Below are 18,315 nucleotides of genomic sequence, written 5' to 3' on the forward strand. Positions count from 1 at the left end.
ATTCTTGGGTCACTGCATCTGATGTTCATGCCTCTGATCTGGTTCGTGCCTTTCATAGGGCCCATCCTGATCGCCCTGGTGGTTCTGGTGAGGGTTCGGTGCCCCCTCCTTGAGGGGGGGGTACTGTTGTGAATTTGGATTCTGGGCTCCCCCGGTGGCTACTGGTGGAATTGAACTTGTGACATCATCTTCCCTGTTCACCTGTTCTGATTAGATCTGGGTGTCGCTATATAACCTGGCTTCTCTGTTAGATGCTTGCCGGTCAACAATGTTATCAGAAGTCTCTCTGTGCTTGTTCCTGCTCCCAGACATCTACTAGATAAGTTGGACATTCGTCCATGTTTTGTTTTTGTATTTTGGTTCCAGTTCACAGCTGCAGTTTCGTTACTGTGTCTGGAAAGCTCTTGTTGATCAGGAATTGCCACTCTGGTATTATGAGTTAATGCCAGAGTCCTAAAGTAATTTCTGGATGTGTTTTGTTAGGGTTTTCTACTGACCATGAAAGTATGCTTTCTGTCTTCTGCTATCTAGAAAGCGGACCTCAAATTTGCTAAAACTATTTTCCTGCTGCGTTTGTTGTTTCATCTCATATCACCGCCAATATATGTGGGGGGCTTCTGTCTCCTTTTTGGGCATTTCTCTAGAGGTGAGTCAGGTCTTATATTTCCCTCTGCTAGCATTATTTAGTTCTCCGGCCGGCGCTGGGCATATAGGGATAAAAAGTAGGACATGCTACCTGGCTACTTCTAGATGATGCGGTAGGTTTAGTTCATGGTCAGTACAGTTACATCTTCCAAGAGCTTGTTCCTATTGAGGCTTATGCTAGTTCTCTGGCCATGGAGATCATGACAGACATTACTGCAATGACCAGAACTCTGGGGCGCTGCATATGGAGGAGACAGGTTATGGATGGCTTTGTAGATCAGTATTAGTAATTTGAACTGGATACGCTGAGGGAATGGGAGCCAGTGAAGAGATTTGCAGAGGGGGGAAGCAGAGGAGTAGCGAGGAGAGAGATGAATTAGTCGGGAAGCAGAGTTAAGGATGGACTGGAGAGGTGCAAGGGTGTTAGCAGGGAGGCCGCAGAAAAGGGTGTTGCAGTAGTCAAGGCAGGAGATGATGAGGGCATTCACAAGCATTTTAGTAGATTGAGGGTTGAGGAAAGGACGGATTCTGGAGATATTTATGAGCTGGAGGCGACAGGAGGTGAAAAGATCTTGGATGTGCGGTTTGAAGGACAGGGCAGAGTCGAAGGTTACTCCGAGGCAGCGGACTTCCGGTACGGGGGAAGGCATGATGTCATTGATTGCGATAGATAGGTCAGGTAAGGAAGATCTATGGGATGGAGGAAAGATGAGGAGTTCAGATTTGTCCACATTGAGTTTGAGGAAGCGAGAGGAGAAGAAGGAGGATATGGCTGATAGGCACTCTGGGATTCTGGACAGCAGAGCAGTGACGTCTGGGCCAGAGAGGTAGATCTGAGTGTCATCAGCATAGAGGTGGTACTGGAATCCATGGGACTTTATGAGTTGTCCCAAGCCAAGTGTATAGATTGAGAAGAGTAGGGGTCCTAGAACAGAGCCTTGGGGGACTCCAACAGAGAGAGGGTGGGATGAGGAGGTAGTGTGGGAGTGGGAGACGCTGAATGTGCGGTTGGAAACGTACGAGGAGATCCAGGATAATTGTACTGTTAAGGTTTTTTTGGCTGAATCTGAGCACAGACGTGTTCATGCTGATAAAGGCATAATGAGGAAGGTTTCTGCCAGGCAAGTTCATCGGATTAAGAGAGCAGCTGCTAAAAAGCCATTACAAACCAGCAAACAGATATTTGAAGCTGCTGGTGCCTCTGGAGTCCCTCAAACCTCAAGGTGTAGGATCCTTCAAAGGCTGAAAATGACCTCTGCAAAGTATAAAGAGTTTCTGACTGACAACTTTCTTCCATTGTATAAAAAGCAGAAACGTGCCTTCAGGAGCAAAATCATCTTCATGCTGACAATGCACCATCTCATGCTGCAAAGAATACCTCTGAGTCATTGGCTGCTATGAGCATAAAAGGAGATAAACTCATGGTGTGGCCACCATCTTCCCCTGACCTCAACCCTATAGAGAACCTTTGGAGTATCATCAAGCAAAAGATGTATGAGGGTGGGAGGCCGTTCACATCAAAACAGCAGCTCTGGGAGGCTATTCTGACTTCATGCAAAGAAATACAAGCAGAAAATCTCCAAAAACTCACAAGATCAATGGATGCAAGAATTGTAAAGGTGATATCAAAGAAGGGTTCCTATGTTAACATGTAACTTGGCCTGTTAGGATGTTTTGGAGTTAAATATCATTTGCATAATAATTTGGAACATGGTGTATATACCACTAGACCAAAACTGGATGCCACTTATGCTACTTATAAGTGGGATCCTAGGTGTGACACCCACTGATCATACATTGATTGACCATCTTAGGGTATGTGCACACGTCCGGTAAGTTGTTGTGAATTCTATTTTTGGGCTCCCTCTAGTGGTCACAAGCAGTACTGTGTAGTGTTGTCTTTCTGCAGGTTGGCTGCATCAGCTGGTTCGTTATCCTTGGTTTGTTTCCTATTTAGCTCACCTGGAGACTCAGTTCCTTGCCTGCTATCAATGTATTCAGTGCTCTTCAGATTCCTTGTGTCTACCTTGCTCCCAGTCTCTCCAAGACAAGCTAAGTTTTTGTTTGATCATTTTTTGATTATCAGTGTTCATTATGTTTTTAGTCCAGCTCGCTAAAATGTGATTTCCTCGCTTGCTGGTTGCTCTAGGGGACTGAGTTTCTCCCCCCACACCGTGAGTTGGTGTGGGGGTTCTTGAAATCTCAGAGTGGACATTTTGTAAGGGTTTTTTACTGACCACATAGATTCCCTTTTCTATTTTCTGCTATCTAGTATTAGTGGGCCTCATTTGCTGAATCTGCTTTCACCCCTGTGTATGTGCCTTCCTCTTACCTTACCGTTATTATCTGTTGGGGGCTTCTATATCTTTGGGGATTATTTCTCTGGAGGCAAGAGAGGTCTTTCTTTCTCTCTAGGGGTAGTTAGTTCCTCAGGCTGGCTCGAGACGTCTAGGATTTTTAGGCACGTTCACCGGCTACTTCTAGTGTGTTTGGATAGGTTCAGATTTGCGGTCAGTCCAGTTTGCCACCTCCCTAGAGCTTGTCCTATGTTTGTTACTTAGCTGGAGTAATTTGTGATCCTCAACCACTAAGGATCATAACAGTAAGTATGCAGAAATTTCCTGAGAAAATCCTGAGGTTTTCCGCAGGAATTCTGCATGCGTTTTTATCACGTATTTTGCGGATTTTACGTGTTTTTTTCCAGAGGTTCCCAATGCAATAATATAGTGGGAAATCCGCTTAAAATCCACAAAATTAATGAACATGCAGCGTATTTTTCCGCAAGTGTTTTTTTCGCGGAAAAATACACAACATGTGCACAAAAATTGCGGAAACCATTATAAATGATGGGATGCATATGTATGCGTTTTTAAGCATTTTTTAAGCGTTTTGGTTGCGAAAAAATGCGCGAAAAATCCGCGAATAATCCAGAACGTGTGCTCACAGCCTTAAAGTCATGCTGTCAGTGATTTATCATCCTAAGGACGTGGCGTCAGTGTAAAAGGATCTTATGACTAGTTAGTATTTTACCTCCACTCCTCTCTTGATGATCTCTTCCGGCATACCGGCAATGGATGCCACCCTGGCTGCTTGGCTCACTTCAGAAACACCATGTTTGAGCTGGTAGAAAAACACGAGCTCCTCGCCATCCAGACACCACTCAAACGTCTGCACAGCACAGGGAGAGATTTATCAAAACTGAAGCAAAGGAAAAGTGGGTTATGTGGGGGGCACAGGGGACAACGTGCCCCGGAGATTCCACCACCTAAAAAGGCAAAATTTGGTCGCTCAACTTCCCCAAAATAATTCAATAGAAAGCAATCACAATATTGTATGTACACAAAATGGTATCAATAAAAACTACCGCTCAGCATGCAACAAAAAAAAAGCTACACGCAACTTCATTGACAGGAAAATATAAAAAATATGGGTTTAAAAAAACAGCAACTAAAAAAATAAACATTTTAAACACTAAAATGTAAAAAAAAAAAAAAAAAGTTTGGCATCGGCGTATTTGTGCAGTCCCGGAGAATCATGTCGGCAGGTAATTTTTAACAGCACAATGAATGCTTTAAAAACGAATCCCCAAAAGCAATGAATTGTGTTTTCTTGTCACCATTTCACCACACTGAGTTTTTTCTTCCATTTTTCCGCTTATTATATAGTAAATAAAATAAATGGTGTCATTCAGAAGTAGAACTCGTTCTGCATAAAACAAGCCCTTGTAAAGCTGTTTAGATGGAAGAATAAAATATTTATGAATGCTGGAAAAAGCAGAGGAAAATATAAGGAAAACGCTAATCTTGTGAACTAAGCCACAAAGCGGGAGGTGATCAGCAAAACCACAGCCAAAAGTGGGAGTTTTAAGGGCTCATACCCATTACCATTTTTAAAAAAAATGGTCTGATGTTGTTCCTGAATAGTCAGACTGTACATGTATTTTAGTAATAAATGAATACATTTCTGAAAAAAAAGAACACTAACCAGCAGAGGGAAAACAGATAGCTGATGGCAGATGTTTATAGCCTGGGATGGAGGTAATAAAAATGGAGGTTCCCAGGCTATGAATGTCAGCTCACAGCTGTATACTTAGCCTTTACTGGTTATTAAAATGGGGGACCCCCCCAAAAAAAATGACGTAGGGTCACCATATCATTAATAACCAGCAAGGTCTAGGCAGACAGCTGTGGGCTGGTATCAATAGGCTAGAATAGGGCTATGGATATTGACCCCCTCCCAGATTAAAAACATCAGTTCTCAGCTGCCCCAGAAAAGGCGCATCCATATGATGCCAATTCTGGTGCTTAGCCTTGCTCTTCCCACTTGCCCTGGTGCTTTTGGAACTATGGAAATAATATTGGGGTTGGTGTCAGGTGACATCAAGCCCAGAGGTTAGTAATGGAGAGGTGTTTATAAGGGGATCCCACTCCATTTTTTTCAGAAATGTATTTATTAATTAAATGCATGCGCAGTAAGCTACACACACACTGTACTAATTATATATGTGATTGACATCTATCTATTCTATGTGTATATATCTATTCTATCCTATTCTGACTTGTCATGCTGTGATTTTACTGTACGCGGCAGATGAAATGTCAGGTTTCAAGGAGATGGATGCGTAAAAATTGGATGGCACACACATAGTCTGTGTGCGATTTGTTTTTTTCTTGCACCCATTGACTTGCATTGGTGAGTCTCTTCCGAAGTACAAGGACAATCATAGCAGAAAAAAACACAGATGAGCAGTGAATTGCTGACAAACATTAGTCAGAGTGCAATACGATTTTTTTATCAGATTGCACTTGTCCGTTTTTCTCGCAAATGATTATAAGCCCTTAAAGGGAGTCTATCACCCTCAAAACTCACAATATACCACTTATGCAGTCCTATAGGAGACATCTAAAAATCACACTTGCAGTATAGATTTCATTACTTTAGTTTTACATAAAATCAATGTATTACATATGCAAATGAGGGGTGCCTCAGTGCAACCTTGGCGTGGCCAAAAACTCAAGTGTTTTGTAACGCCCCTCTCAATTAGCATCCAATTCCTCTAAAGGTACCTTCACACTAAGCGACGCTGCAGCGATACAGACAACGATGCCGATCGCTGCAGCGTCGCTGTTTAGTCGTTGTGTGGTCGCTGGAGAGCTGTCACACAGACGGCTCTCCAGCGACCAACGATGCCGAAGTCCCCTGGTAACCAGGGTAAACATCGGGTTACTAAGCGCAGGGCCGCGCTTAGTAACCCGATGTTTACCCTGGTTACCATTGTAAAAGTAAAAAAAAAAAACACATACTCACATTCCGGTGCCCGGCGTCCGCTTCCCTGCACTCCCCTCCTGCATCCTGTGTCAGCGCCGAAGATCTCCGGCATCTCCCACAGAGCAGAGCGGCGACGTCACCGCTCTGCTTTACGGCCGGCACTTACACAGGATGCAGGAGGAGTGCAGCGAAGCGGACGCCGGGCACCGGAATGTGAGTATGTGTTTTTTTTTTTTACTTTTACAATGGTAACCAGGGTAAACATCGGGTTACTAAGCGCGGCCCTGCGCTTAGTAACCCGATGTTTACCCTGGTTACCAGTGAAGACATCGCTGGATCGGTGTCACACACACCGATTCAGCGATGTCAGCGGGAGATCCAGCGACGAAATAAAGTTCTGGACTTTCAGCAATGACCAGCGATCTCACAGCAGGATCCTGATCGCTGCTGCGTGTCAAACACAACGATATCGCTATCCAGGACGCTGCAACGTCATGGATCGCTATCGTTATCGTTGTAAAGTCGCTTAGTGTGAAGGTACCTTTAGCTTTTTGGAGAGCTCTTGCTTGTCCAGAGCGAGCACTGCCTGAACTGAATTTCCAGAGATGTGCATGCTCACTCACACTGCAGGAGTCCATTAAGCACACGGACACACAGTGTAAGTGTAGGCCAGCTCTCTCCCCTCTCTCCTGTCTGCATCGGCTGCTACAGACAGGAGAGAGGGATGAGGAAGTGCCCTGACACAGTGTGTTTGTGCTCTTCCTGGGCTACTGTAGTGTCAGTGTGGATGTACAGGACCGATGATTGAATTCAGGCAGCGCTCACTTTTGACAAGCTGTCTACAAAGCTAAGAGGAAGTGTTGAAGATGCTAAATTAGGGGGCGGAATGGGGCACTGAGTCCTTGGCCACACCAAGTGTGCACCGATGCCCCTCCCTGGCATATGTAATAACAGATTTTATGTTCCCTATAGGTTTGTATAATTAGTTTTATGTGAGTTTTAACAGATTCCCATTAACGTGCATTCCCGGCAGGAGCAGACTTCAGTGTTGGGAATGTCCATGGCTTGAACAGCGATGTGCGAGAGCGTCTGCAGTATGCCATCAGGTTCAACAGAGAAGGGATGTACGATTTCCCTACCAAATGCTTTGCCCATGGACCTCTACCATCCTACTGTTACTTGCAGTTCTCACCTGATAATGCACTATGGGACTTTCAGGAAGTATTTTCAGCTGGATCAGACTGTGAAAGTTGGTAGAAAGTAAAATATGGGGGCAGGAAGACCCCTGCTCTATCCAGTGTCTGAGAATGGCAGCTAAGAGGGAAAGCCCATCCACCTGGAAAATCAGACACAACGCGAGGGATGTAATTATATATATACCGTATATACAGTACAGACAAAAAGTTTGGACACACCTTCTCATTTAAAGATTTTTCTGTATTTTCATGACTATGAAAATTGTACATTCACAGTGAAGGCATCAAAACTATGAATTAACACATGTGGAATTATATACTTAACAAAAAGTGTGAAACAACTGAAATTACGTCTTATATTCTAGGTTCTTCAAAATTGCCACCTTTTGCTTTGATGACTGCTTTGCACACTCTTGGCATTCTCTTGATGAGCTTCAAGAGGTAGTCACCGGGAATGGTCTTCCAACAATCTTGAAGGAGTTCCCAGAGATGCTTAGCACTTGTTGGCCCTTTTGCCTTCACTCTGTGGTCCAGCTCACCTCAAACCATCTCGATTGGGTTCAGGTCTGGTGACTGTGGAGGCCAGGTCATCTGGCATAGCACCCCATCACTCTCCTTCTTGGTCAAATAGCCTTTACACAGCCTGGAGGTGTGTTTGGGGTCATGGTCCTGTTGAAAAATAAATGATGGTCCAACTAAACGCAAATCGAATGGAATAACATGCCGCTGCAAGATGCTGTGGTAGCCATGCTGGTTCATTATGCCTTCAATTTTGATGAAATCCCCAGCAGTGTCACCAGCAAAACACCCCCACACCATCACACCTCCTCCTCCATGCTTCACAGTGGGAACCAGGCATGTAGAGTCCATCCGTTCACCTTTTCTGCGTCGCACAAAGACACGGTGGTTGGAACCAAAGATCTCAAATTTGGACTCATCAGACCAAAGCACAGATTTCCACTTGTCTAATGTCCATTCCTTGTGTTCTTTAGCCCAAACAAGTCTCTTCTGCTTGTTGCCTGTCCTTAGCAGTGGTTTCCTAGCAGCTGTTTTACCATGAAGGCCTGCTGCACAAAGTCTCCTCTTAACAGTTGTTGTAGAGATGTGTCTGCTGCTAGAACTCTGTGTGGCATTGACCTGGTCTCTAATCTGAGCTGCTGTTAACCTGCGATTTCTGAGGCTGGTGACTCGGATAAACTTATCCTCAGAAGCAGAGGTGACTCTTGGTCTTCCTTTCCTGGGGCGGTCTGTTGTGAATTCTGTTCTCGAGCTCCCTCCTGTGGTTATGAATGGTACTTCGGTGAGTTCTGTTCATGGGCTCCCTCTGGTGGCTGTGAGTGGAGCTGCTGGTTCTGAGATTCCTTCTCCAGCTGATCTCGTTCAGGCCTTGGCTGGCTGCTCTATTTAACTCCACTCAGATCTTTACTTGATGCCAGCTGTCAATGTCCTAGTACTGGTTCAGTTCTCTTGGATCTTTCAGATGACCTGTCTATTTCAGCAAAAGCTAAGTCCCTGCTAGCTTATTTGTTACTACTGTGTTTTTGTCCAGCTTGCTATTATGATTTAATCTTGTTAGCTGGAAGCTCTGGGATGCAGAGTGGCACCACCGCGCCGTGAGTCGGTGCGGTGGTTTCTTTTGCACACTCTGCGTGGTTTTTTGTTAGTTTTTTATGCTGACCGCAAAGATACCTTTTCTATCCTCTGTCTGTTTAGTTAGTCTGGCCTCCTATGCTGAAATCTATTTCATTCCTGTGTTTGTGACTTCCATCTTAACTCACAGTCAATATATGTGGGGGCTGCCTATTTCTTTGGGGAATTTCTCTGAGGCAAGGTAGGCTGTATTTTCTATCTTTAGTGGGTAGTTAGCTCTTAGGCTGTGAAGAGGCGTCTAGGCAGAGTCAGGAACGCTCCACGGCTATTTCTAGTTGTTGTGATAGGATTAGGGGTTGCGGTCAGCAGAGCTCCCACTTCCCAGAGCTCGTCCTGTATTGCTAGTTTGCTCATCTGGTCATTTCTAGTGCTCCTAACCACCAGCCAAACATAACAGCGGTCCTCATGTGAGCCAGTTTCTTTGTAGCGCTTGATGGTTGATGGTTTTTGCCACTAAACTTGGGGACACTTTCAAAGTTTTCCCAATTTTTTGGACTGACTGACCTTCATTTCTTAAAGTAATGATGGACACTCGTTTTTCTTTACTTAGCTGCTTTTTTCTTGCCATAATACAAATTCTAACAGTTTATTCAGTAGGACTATCAGCTGTGTATCCACCAGACTTCTGCACAACACAACTGATGGTCCCAACACCATTTATAAGGCAAGAAATCCCACTTATTAAACCTGACAGGGCACACCTGTGAAGTGAAAACCATTCCCGGTGACTACCTCTTGAAGCTCATCAAGAGAATGCCAAGAGTGTGCAAAGCAGTCATCAAAGCAAAAGGTGTCTACTTTGAAGAACCTAGAATATAAGACATATTTTCAGTTGTTTCACACTTTTTTGTTAAGTATATAATTCCACATGTCTTAATTCATAGTTTTAATGCCTTCAGTGTGAATGTACAATTGTTATAGTCATGAAAATACAGAAAAATCTTTAAATGAGAAGGTGTGTCCAAACTTTTGGTCTGTACTGTATATACAGTATACACATACACTCGGGTGTTCGAGGAGATCAGTGACATTTCTTACCGTATTGGTCCCTTTTCCAAATTCATCTATTAGAATGAGTGAATTCGCAGTCGCATTATTCACCGCTCTCGCCATCTATGTGGAGGGACTGCACACTTTAATATAGTATCCTCAAATGTATTACAATTATATTAGGATATTACGTTCTATCAGAAGGGCTTTTCTATCATTGCAGTGATTTTTTTCATTGTGACAACAATGCATCTAAAATTAAAATATATATCAATGTGTTTTGGAAATAAAAAAAAAGTACCACTTTGTGTATACAGCTCCCATGCAAAGGTACTACAGTCTGCAGAGTCAGACTACACAGTGCTCCTTTGTAGTCTGTTACCATGGAGACACACTCTTCTGCATTGGGGCTGTGGACACAAACAGATGGGCGACTTTGTAAATACGTTTTCAATGCGTTTTTTTAAAGAGAGAAAAATGCCACAATCCGGAGTATGCTGCATTAAAAAAAAAAGAGTTACAAACCTGGTTTAAATCAATCATGAAAGTAGACAAACCGAGAGAAACAGATTCCCGTGTCTGTAATCGGGTAAAGATCCCATCAATGGGTCCGATTTCGGCATAAGAGGCAGGTACATAACTCCCGACCATAGCCATGAAAACAATGAGACCCACCTGAGATGAGAAAGTTCAGTGTGAACAGTCAGTCAGTGCGGTACCACCCATAGCAGCATGGCGCACATGACACGAGGTCCGTGGAAGCAGCCGGCTCTGGTCGCTGCTGATACAGCAGGTGCTGACAGTATAACACAGCTGGCACTTGCCTTATACGGAGCAGGCTCGGGTCCTGAGCCTGCTCCATACACCTGCGCTATCACATCCTGGTATGTCCTATACTGAAAAGGGATCAATGCTAACTAAGTAAATCTGTATGCAGTGAGCTCCCCCTAGTGGTGACTGCAATCAGGCAACATTATCATTTATCAGAAGATGAACACACTTTTTTCTTCCTGTCCTCACTACCTGTTTCAGATATACACTTTTCCCACACGAGTTGGGACCTGTCACAATTTTTATCCTCTTCTCTTGCTCTCCCGTTTCCGTTGGGTTTGGGACAAAAGTTCCGGAACAAAATACCATGAGGGGATGTCTGGGAGAGAAAAAGAAAAGTAGTATAAAGCCAGGAATACATGAAAAGGGGAGACATGAGGGATCTTCTGCCTCCTCACCTGCCCTCCTTTATATTAATGATGTTGTTTGAAGTGTAACATGGGCGGACGTATCCATTCTCACGGGCAGAGATGGCCATGGCGAGAAGAGCGTCCAGCTGCCCGACGTACTCCGTCACGTCATGTAAAACAGACGACCGCTCCAGGATCAACGTCTGCAGCTGGTGCATTATCATGGTCTCGTGGTCTGTGGAGGACACACACGTTAGGTGCACTGGTGCGTTCCCACAGGTATATCCAAGGGCGTATTGATAACCTAGCCTGAGGATGGATCACCAATACCGGATCATTGGGCGGCTAACACCCGCCACCTTTAGCTGCGCTGTTTTGACTCTGTAGATCGTTTACTTCCGGCCACCACGGGACCTGCTGACAGTCGATATGCGGAGGTGCCGGCTCCCAGACCCACCAATCTATAAATTATCACCTATCTTCACTGGACAACCCTTTTAACTTCTTTGTAGAATTCACTATAAGGTAATTGTAAAATGGTGGTTGTGGGTAGACACAGATTAGCGAGGTTAGTATTTAGGTAGCAGCTACGGACACTTTTGACATGTAAAAAAAATATTTTTATATATGTTAGATGTTACCTATGTTTCAGTCTACAATCTTTTTTTCTTTCATTCTTTTTCAGACCCTTGGAAGTGCATAATTTTCAACCTGATCCAAGTATCAGATTTTTTTTTTCTTGTAGAAGTGTTTATACTGGTAATATAGGCTGGAAGTGAGGTCTGAGTGTCACTCCCAGTAATATAGGTTGGATATCTTATCTGTTTGTTTCTCCCACTAAATTTGGCTGGATGTGATCTTTGTGTGTTTCGCTGAGTAATATAGGCTGGATTTAATATGTGTGTTTCTCACAGTAATATAGGCTGGATGTGATAGCCATATGTTTCTTCCAGCAATGTTGGCTAATTCTGAGCCCTGTGAATCTCTCCCAGTAATATAGGATAGATCCAATCTCTGTATGTCTCTCCCAGTAATACTGTATAGGCTGGATGTGATCTCCATGTGTTTTGCCAAACAATAGAGACTGGCTGTGATCTCTGTGTGTCTCTCCCAGTGATATAGGCTGGATGTGATCCCTGTGTGTCTCTACCTCTGTATTTTTCTCCCAAAAATACAGGCTTGATGTGAAGGCTACATGTTTCTTCAAGTAATATAGGATGGATGTGATCTCTGTGTGTCTCTCCCAGTAATATAGGCTGAATGTGATATCTGTGTATTTCTCCCAGTAATATAGGCTGGATATGAACTCTGTGTGTAACAAGGATGCCTCTTTTCCTTTCCATGTGATTTATCTTATCCAGGTTTTTTTCTCTGCCCTCCCTGAGACTGCAGGTGCTTTAACCCCTGGCCATATTGTGGAGATCTGTTACAACCCTTTTCCTGCTACTATCTCTAAAACTGATAGGAGCGACAGCACTCGGAACTGATCGAGAGCTTGGACAAATTTGTATCAGTTTTGCAGCACTCTCAGCTAGATAAAGTACTTGTATTATGCTTATTAGGCCAAATAATTCCAAAATGTTAGATATTGTGTGACACTTGAGCCTCCTTTCCCCTTTTTATAAATGCTGATTAGATATCTGACCTCTTATCTCACAATGGAGATCCCCCAGGACTTTATCCAGTTCTTTGGTCCGGGCACTTCTGTAATGGAGTCGATTATTTGACAGAAACTGGTCAAGACAAAGGGATATTATACAGATTATTGGGATGTGAATAAAAGTCTACCACTGCTAAAATGTACATGTGTAATATGGATGAATCACTGAACATAGTGTCCTATTTTGCTAGTTTTGGTTTACACGGCATTCTAGAGCATTATTTGTGAAGGAGACCTTAAAGGGTTATTCCTGTCTCTACAGATGGATATTGTCAGTTGATAGAGCTTGGAAAAACAAGCATTTTTGCAATTTACTGTTAATTAAAATTTTCAGTCGTTCTTAAGATATTAACACTTTTTATATGGTTTACAACTTGTTGCCTAGGAGTCCGACAACCTCTGCTGTGTAGCTTGTAAACACTGCATTGGAGTGCGCTAACAGTGCACTCCAGCGAGCCTGGCCAGCTTCAAAGTAATGCTTACAAGCTCAATAGAAAAGAGCCTGCAAGCCCTATACATGTTTGGCCAACTAAAATGACGTGGTGGTCGGTCTCCTAGGCAACCAGCTGTAAACAATAGAAAAGTGTTAGTATCTCAAGAACAACTGAAAATATTAACAATGAATTGCAAAAGTGCTTATTTTTATGAGCACTATTCAATAATTCCCATTTAGGAAGATGGGAATAACCATTTAAAGGGAATGTCCAGGACTTGCCGAAGGATAGGACTCCAACATGATATGAATGGGGGTCTGATACCTGGCACTGATCAGCTATAGGACGCCCACTGATCTGCTATTGATCGCCTATTATAAGGAAAGTTCTGGACACGTAATCTATCCTGTTAAATAGAATAGTAAATAACCCAGTACCAACGTTGCTACACCACCACTGTACGGATCACATCAATTGTAACCAATATAGGTATATACAGTACAGACCAAAAGTTTGGACACACCTTCTCATTTAAAGATTTTTCTGTATTTTCATGACTATGAAAATTGTACATTCACACTGAAGGCATCAAAACTATGAATTAACACATGTGGAATTATATACTTAACAAAAAAGTGTGAAACAACTGAAATTATGTCTTATATTGTAGGTTCTTCAAAGTAGCCACCTTCTGCTTTGATGACTGCTTTGCACACTCTTGGCATTCTCTTGATGAGCTTCAAGAGGCAGTCACCGGAAATGGTTTTCACTTCACAGGTGTGCCCTGTCTGGTTTAATAAGTGGGATATCTTGCCTTATAAATGGTGTTGGGACCATCAGTTGTGTTGTGCAGAAGTCTGGTGGATACACAGCTGATAGTCCTACTGAATAGACTGTTAGAATTTGTATTATGGCAAGTAAAAAGCAGATAGGTAAAGAAAAACGAGTGGCCATCATTACTTTAAGAAATGAAGGTCAGCCAGTCCACAAAATTGGGAAAACTTTGAAAGTGTCCCTGTTGTGAATTAGACTTTTTTGGCTCCCTCTTGTGGTCACTAGTGGTATGACTCTGAGATTGTCTTTCCCTAGTTTGGCACCCACCTGGGTCGTTAGTCCAGGGGTGTTGCTATATTAACTTCCTGAATTCTTAGTCTGGTGCCTGGCATCGTTGTAATCAGTCCTTTCTGTTTGCTCCTGTCTGCTGGTCCTTGTTCATGCAAAATTAAGCTAAGTCCTGCTTCCTTGTTTTTTGGTTATTTGTATTGCTCTTATTTTTTGTCCAGCTTGTACTAAATGTGATTCCTGATTTTGCTGGAAGCTCTAGGGGGCTGGTATTCTCCCCCCGGGCCGTTAGACGGTTCGGGGGTTCTTGAATATCCAGCGTGGATATTTTTGATAGGGTTTTTGCTGACCGTATAAGTCATCTTACTATATTCTGCTATTAGTCAGTGGGCCTCCTAAATACCTAGTTCATTCTTACGTTTGTCTTTTCTTCTTACCTCACCGTTATTATTTGTTGGGGGCTTGTATCCAACTTTTGGGGTCTTTTCTCTGGAGGCAAGAAAGGTCTATCTTTTCCCTTCTAGGGTTAGTTAGTTCTCCGGCTGGCGCGAGACGTCTAGAACCAACGTAGGCACGTTCCCCGGCTGCTGCTATTTGTGGTGCTAGGATTAGCTATACGGTCAGCCCAGTTACCACTGCCCTATGAGCTGGTTTTTTGTGTTTGCAGACTTGGTATTTATTGCAGAGACCCTCTGCCATTGGGGTCATAACAGTATGCCAGGCCCAAGTTGAATGTTTAATGCATTGCAGAAGTGGGATAATAAGAAAGGTAATTCTGAGTTGTTTTTTTTTTTTTTTTCCTCTCTTTCTTCCTCCCCTTTACCTCTGAGTGGCTTAAGCTTGCTGCAGACATGAATGTCCAGACTCTGATTACAAGTGTGGATCAGCTTGCTGCTCGTGTGCAGGGCATACAAGATTTTGTTACCAGTAGTTCTATGTCTGAACCTAAAATACCTATTCCTGAACTGTTCTCTGGAGATCGATTTAAGTTTAGGAATTTCAGGAATAATTGTAAATTGTTTCTTTCTCTGAGACCCCGTTCGTCTGGAGACTCAGCTCAGCAAGTTAAAATTGTTATCTCTTTCTTGCGGGGCGACCCTCAGGATTGGGCTTTCTCGCTAGTGCCAGGAGATCCGGCATTGGCGAATATTGATGCGTTTTTTCTGGCGCTCGGATTGCTTGAAATTCAGGCAGAAAAAGCCTTGCTGGCTATTTCTCAGGGCCAGGATGAAGCTGAAGTGTATTGCCAAAAATTTCAGAAATGGTCCGTGCTTACTCAGTGGAATGAGTGTGCTCTGGCCGCAAATTTCAGAAATGGCCTTTCTGAAGCCATTAAGAATGTGATGGTGGGTTTCTCCATTCCTACAAGTCTGAATGATTCCATGGCGCTGGCTATTCAAATTGACCGGCGTTTGCGGGAGCGCAAAACTGTTAATCCTCTGGTGGTGTTGTCTGAACAAACACCTGATTTAATGCAATGTGATAGAATTCAGACTAGAAATGAACAGAAAAATCATAGACGGCAGAATGGGTTGTGTTTTTACTGTGGTGATTCTACACATGTTATATCAGCATGCTCTAAACGCCTTACAAGGGTTGTTAGCCCTGTCGCCAATGGTAATTTGCAACCTAAATTTATTTTGTCTGTGACTTTAATTTGCTCATTGTCTTCCTACCCTGTTATGGCGTTTGTGGATTCAGGTGCTGCCCTGAGTCTTATGGATCTGTCGTTTGCCAAGCGCTGTGGTTTTGTTCTTGAGCCATTGGTAAATCCTATCCCTCTTAGAGGTATTGATGCTACGCCATTGGCGGAAAATAAACCGCAGTTTTGGACACAGGTAACCATGTGCATGACTCCTGAACATCGGGAGGTGATTCGTTTTCTTGTTCTGCATAAAATGCATGATTTGGTCGTTTTGGGTCTGCCATGGTTACAGACCCATAATCCAGTCTTGGATTGGAAGGCAATGTCTGTGTCAAGTTGGGGCTGTCAGGGAATTCATGATGATTCCCCACCGGTGTCTATTGCTTCCTCTACTCCTTCGGAAGTTCCTGAGTATTTGTCTGATTATCAGGATGTATTCAGCGATTCCAGGTCCAGTGCTCTTCCTCCTCATAGGGACTGTGACTGCGCTATAGATTTGATTCCGGGTAGTAAATTTCCTAAGGGAAGATTATTTAATCTGTCTGTACCTGAGCATACCGCAATGCGTTCGTATATCAAGGAATCTCTGGAGAAGGGGCATATCCGTCCATCCTCTTTCCCTCTTGGTGCGGGATTCTTTTTTGTGGCCAAGAAGGACGGATCTTTGAGACCTTGTATTGACTATCGGCTTCTGAATAAAATCACTGTTAAATTTCAGTATCCTTTGCCTCTGTTGTCAGACTTGTTTGCCCGGATTAAAAGGTGCCAAGTGGTTCACCAAGATAGATCTTCGTGGTGCGTACAACCTTGTGCGCATTAAGCAAGGAGATGAATGGAAAACTGCATTTAATACGCCCGAAGGTCATTTTGAGTACTTGGTGATGCCTTTTGGGCTCTCTAATGCTCCTTCAGTGTTTCAGTCCTTTATGCATGATATTTTCCGGAAGTATCTGGATAAATTTATGATTGTTTATCTGGATGATATTCTGCTTTTTTCTGATGATTGGGACTCGCATGTAGAGCAGGTCAGGATGGTGTTTCAGGTTTTGCGTGAGAATGCTTTGTTTGTTAAGGTCTCAAAGTGTCTCTTTGGAGTACAGAAGGTTCCCTTTTTGGGTTTTATTTTCTCCCCTTCTGTGGTGGAGATGGACCCAGTCAAGGTCCGAGCTATTCATGATTGGACTCAACCCACGTCAGTTAAGAGTCTTCAGAAGTTCTTGGGCTTTGCTAACTTCTACCGTCGTTTTATCGCTAATTTTTCTAGCGTTGTTAAACCTTTGACGGATATGACCAAGAAAGGTTCTGATGTTGCTAACTGGGCTCCTGCAGCCGTGGAGGCTTTCCAAGAGTTGAAGCGCCGGTTTACTTCAGCGCCTGTTTTGTGCCAGCCTGATGTCTCACTTCCCTTTCAGGTTGAAGTGGATGCTTCTGAGATTGGGGCAGGGGCCGTTTTGTCACAGAGAGGCCCTGGTTGCTCTGTAATGAGACCATGTGCTTTTTTCTCTAGGAAGTTTTCGCCTGCTGAGCGGAATTATGATGTTGGCAATCGGGAGTTGCTGGCCATGAAGTGGGCATTTGAGGAGTGGCGTCATTGGCTCGAGGGTGCTAAGCATCGTGTGGTGGTCTTGACTGATCACAAAAATCTGATGTATCTCGAGTCTGCTAAACGCCTGAATCCTAGACAGGCCCGTTGGTCATTGTTTTTCTCCCGTTTTGACTTTGTGGTCTCGTATTTACCAGGTTCAAAGAATGTGAAGGCTGATGCTCTTTCAAGGAGCTTTGTGCCTGACTCTCCTGGAGTCGCAGAACCAGTTGGTATTCTTAAAGAGGGAGTAATCTTGTCAGCCATTTCTCCGGATTTGCGACGTGTGTTGCAGAGATTTCAGGCTGGTAGACCTGACTCTTGTCCACCTGACAGACTGTTTGTTCCTGTTAAATGGACCAGCAGAGTCATTTCCGAGGTTCATTCCTCGGTGTTGGCAGGGCATCCGGGAATTTTTGGCACCAGAGATTTGGTGGCTAGGTCCTTTTGGTGGCCTTCCTTGTCGCGGGATGTGCGGTCATTTGTGCAGTCCTGTGGGACTTGTGCTCGAGCTAAGCCTTGCTGTTCTCGTGCCAGCGGGTTGCTTTTGCCCTTGCCTGTCCCGAAGAGGCCTTGGACACACATTTCCATGGATTTCATTTCAGATCTTCCGGTGTCTCAGGGCATGTCTGTCATCTGGGTGGTATGTGATCGCTTTTCCAAGATGGTCCATTTGGTATCTTTGCCTAAGCTGCCTTCCTCTTCCGATCTGGTTCCTTTGTTCTTTCAGAATGTGGTTCGTTTACACGGCATTCCTGAGAATATCGTGTCTGACAGAGGATCCCAGTTTGTTTCCAGGTTCTGGCGATCCTTTTGTGGTAAGATGGGCATTGATTTGTCGTTTTCGTCTGCCTTTCATCCTCAGACTAATGGACAAACGGAGCGAACTAATGAAACTTTGGAGGCTTATTTGAGGTGTTTTGTTTCTGCGGATCAGGATGATTGGGTGACCTTCTTGCCGTTGGCTGAGTTTGCCCTTAATAATCGGGCTAGTTCCGCTAC

At 43.8% G+C, this 18,315-nt stretch overlaps 1 protein-coding gene across 5 annotated transcripts in view; it reads right to left on the minus strand.

Annotated features, from left to right (window-relative positions):
- The window catches only part of MSH5 (mutS homolog 5), an 86,296-nt gene that overhangs the window by 17,763 nt on the left and 50,218 nt on the right, over positions 1-18,315 (minus strand). For 4 of the 5 annotated variants that reach the window (XM_077285934.1, XM_077285932.1, XM_077285935.1 and 1 more), the window contains 7 exons: positions 12,576-12,663; positions 10,979-11,165; positions 10,773-10,899; positions 10,275-10,424; positions 9,798-9,872; positions 7,106-7,249; positions 3,676-3,813 (listed from right to left, as the gene is read on the minus strand). In XM_077285934.1, coding sequence (XP_077142049.1) covers positions 3,676-3,813; positions 7,106-7,249; positions 9,798-9,872; positions 10,275-10,424; positions 10,773-10,899; positions 10,979-11,165; positions 12,576-12,663 — 909 coding nt within the window. The remainder of the gene's footprint in view (positions 1-3,675; positions 3,814-7,105; positions 7,250-9,797; positions 9,873-10,274; positions 10,425-10,772; positions 10,900-10,978; positions 11,166-12,575; positions 12,664-18,315) is intronic. The other variant, XM_077285936.1, reaches the window with a different exon arrangement.

The sequence above is a fragment of the Ranitomeya variabilis genome, chromosome 2 (assembly GCF_051348905.1).
Source record: "Ranitomeya variabilis isolate aRanVar5 chromosome 2, aRanVar5.hap1, whole genome shotgun sequence".
Taxonomy (NCBI): Eukaryota; Metazoa; Chordata; class Amphibia; order Anura; family Dendrobatidae; genus Ranitomeya; species Ranitomeya variabilis.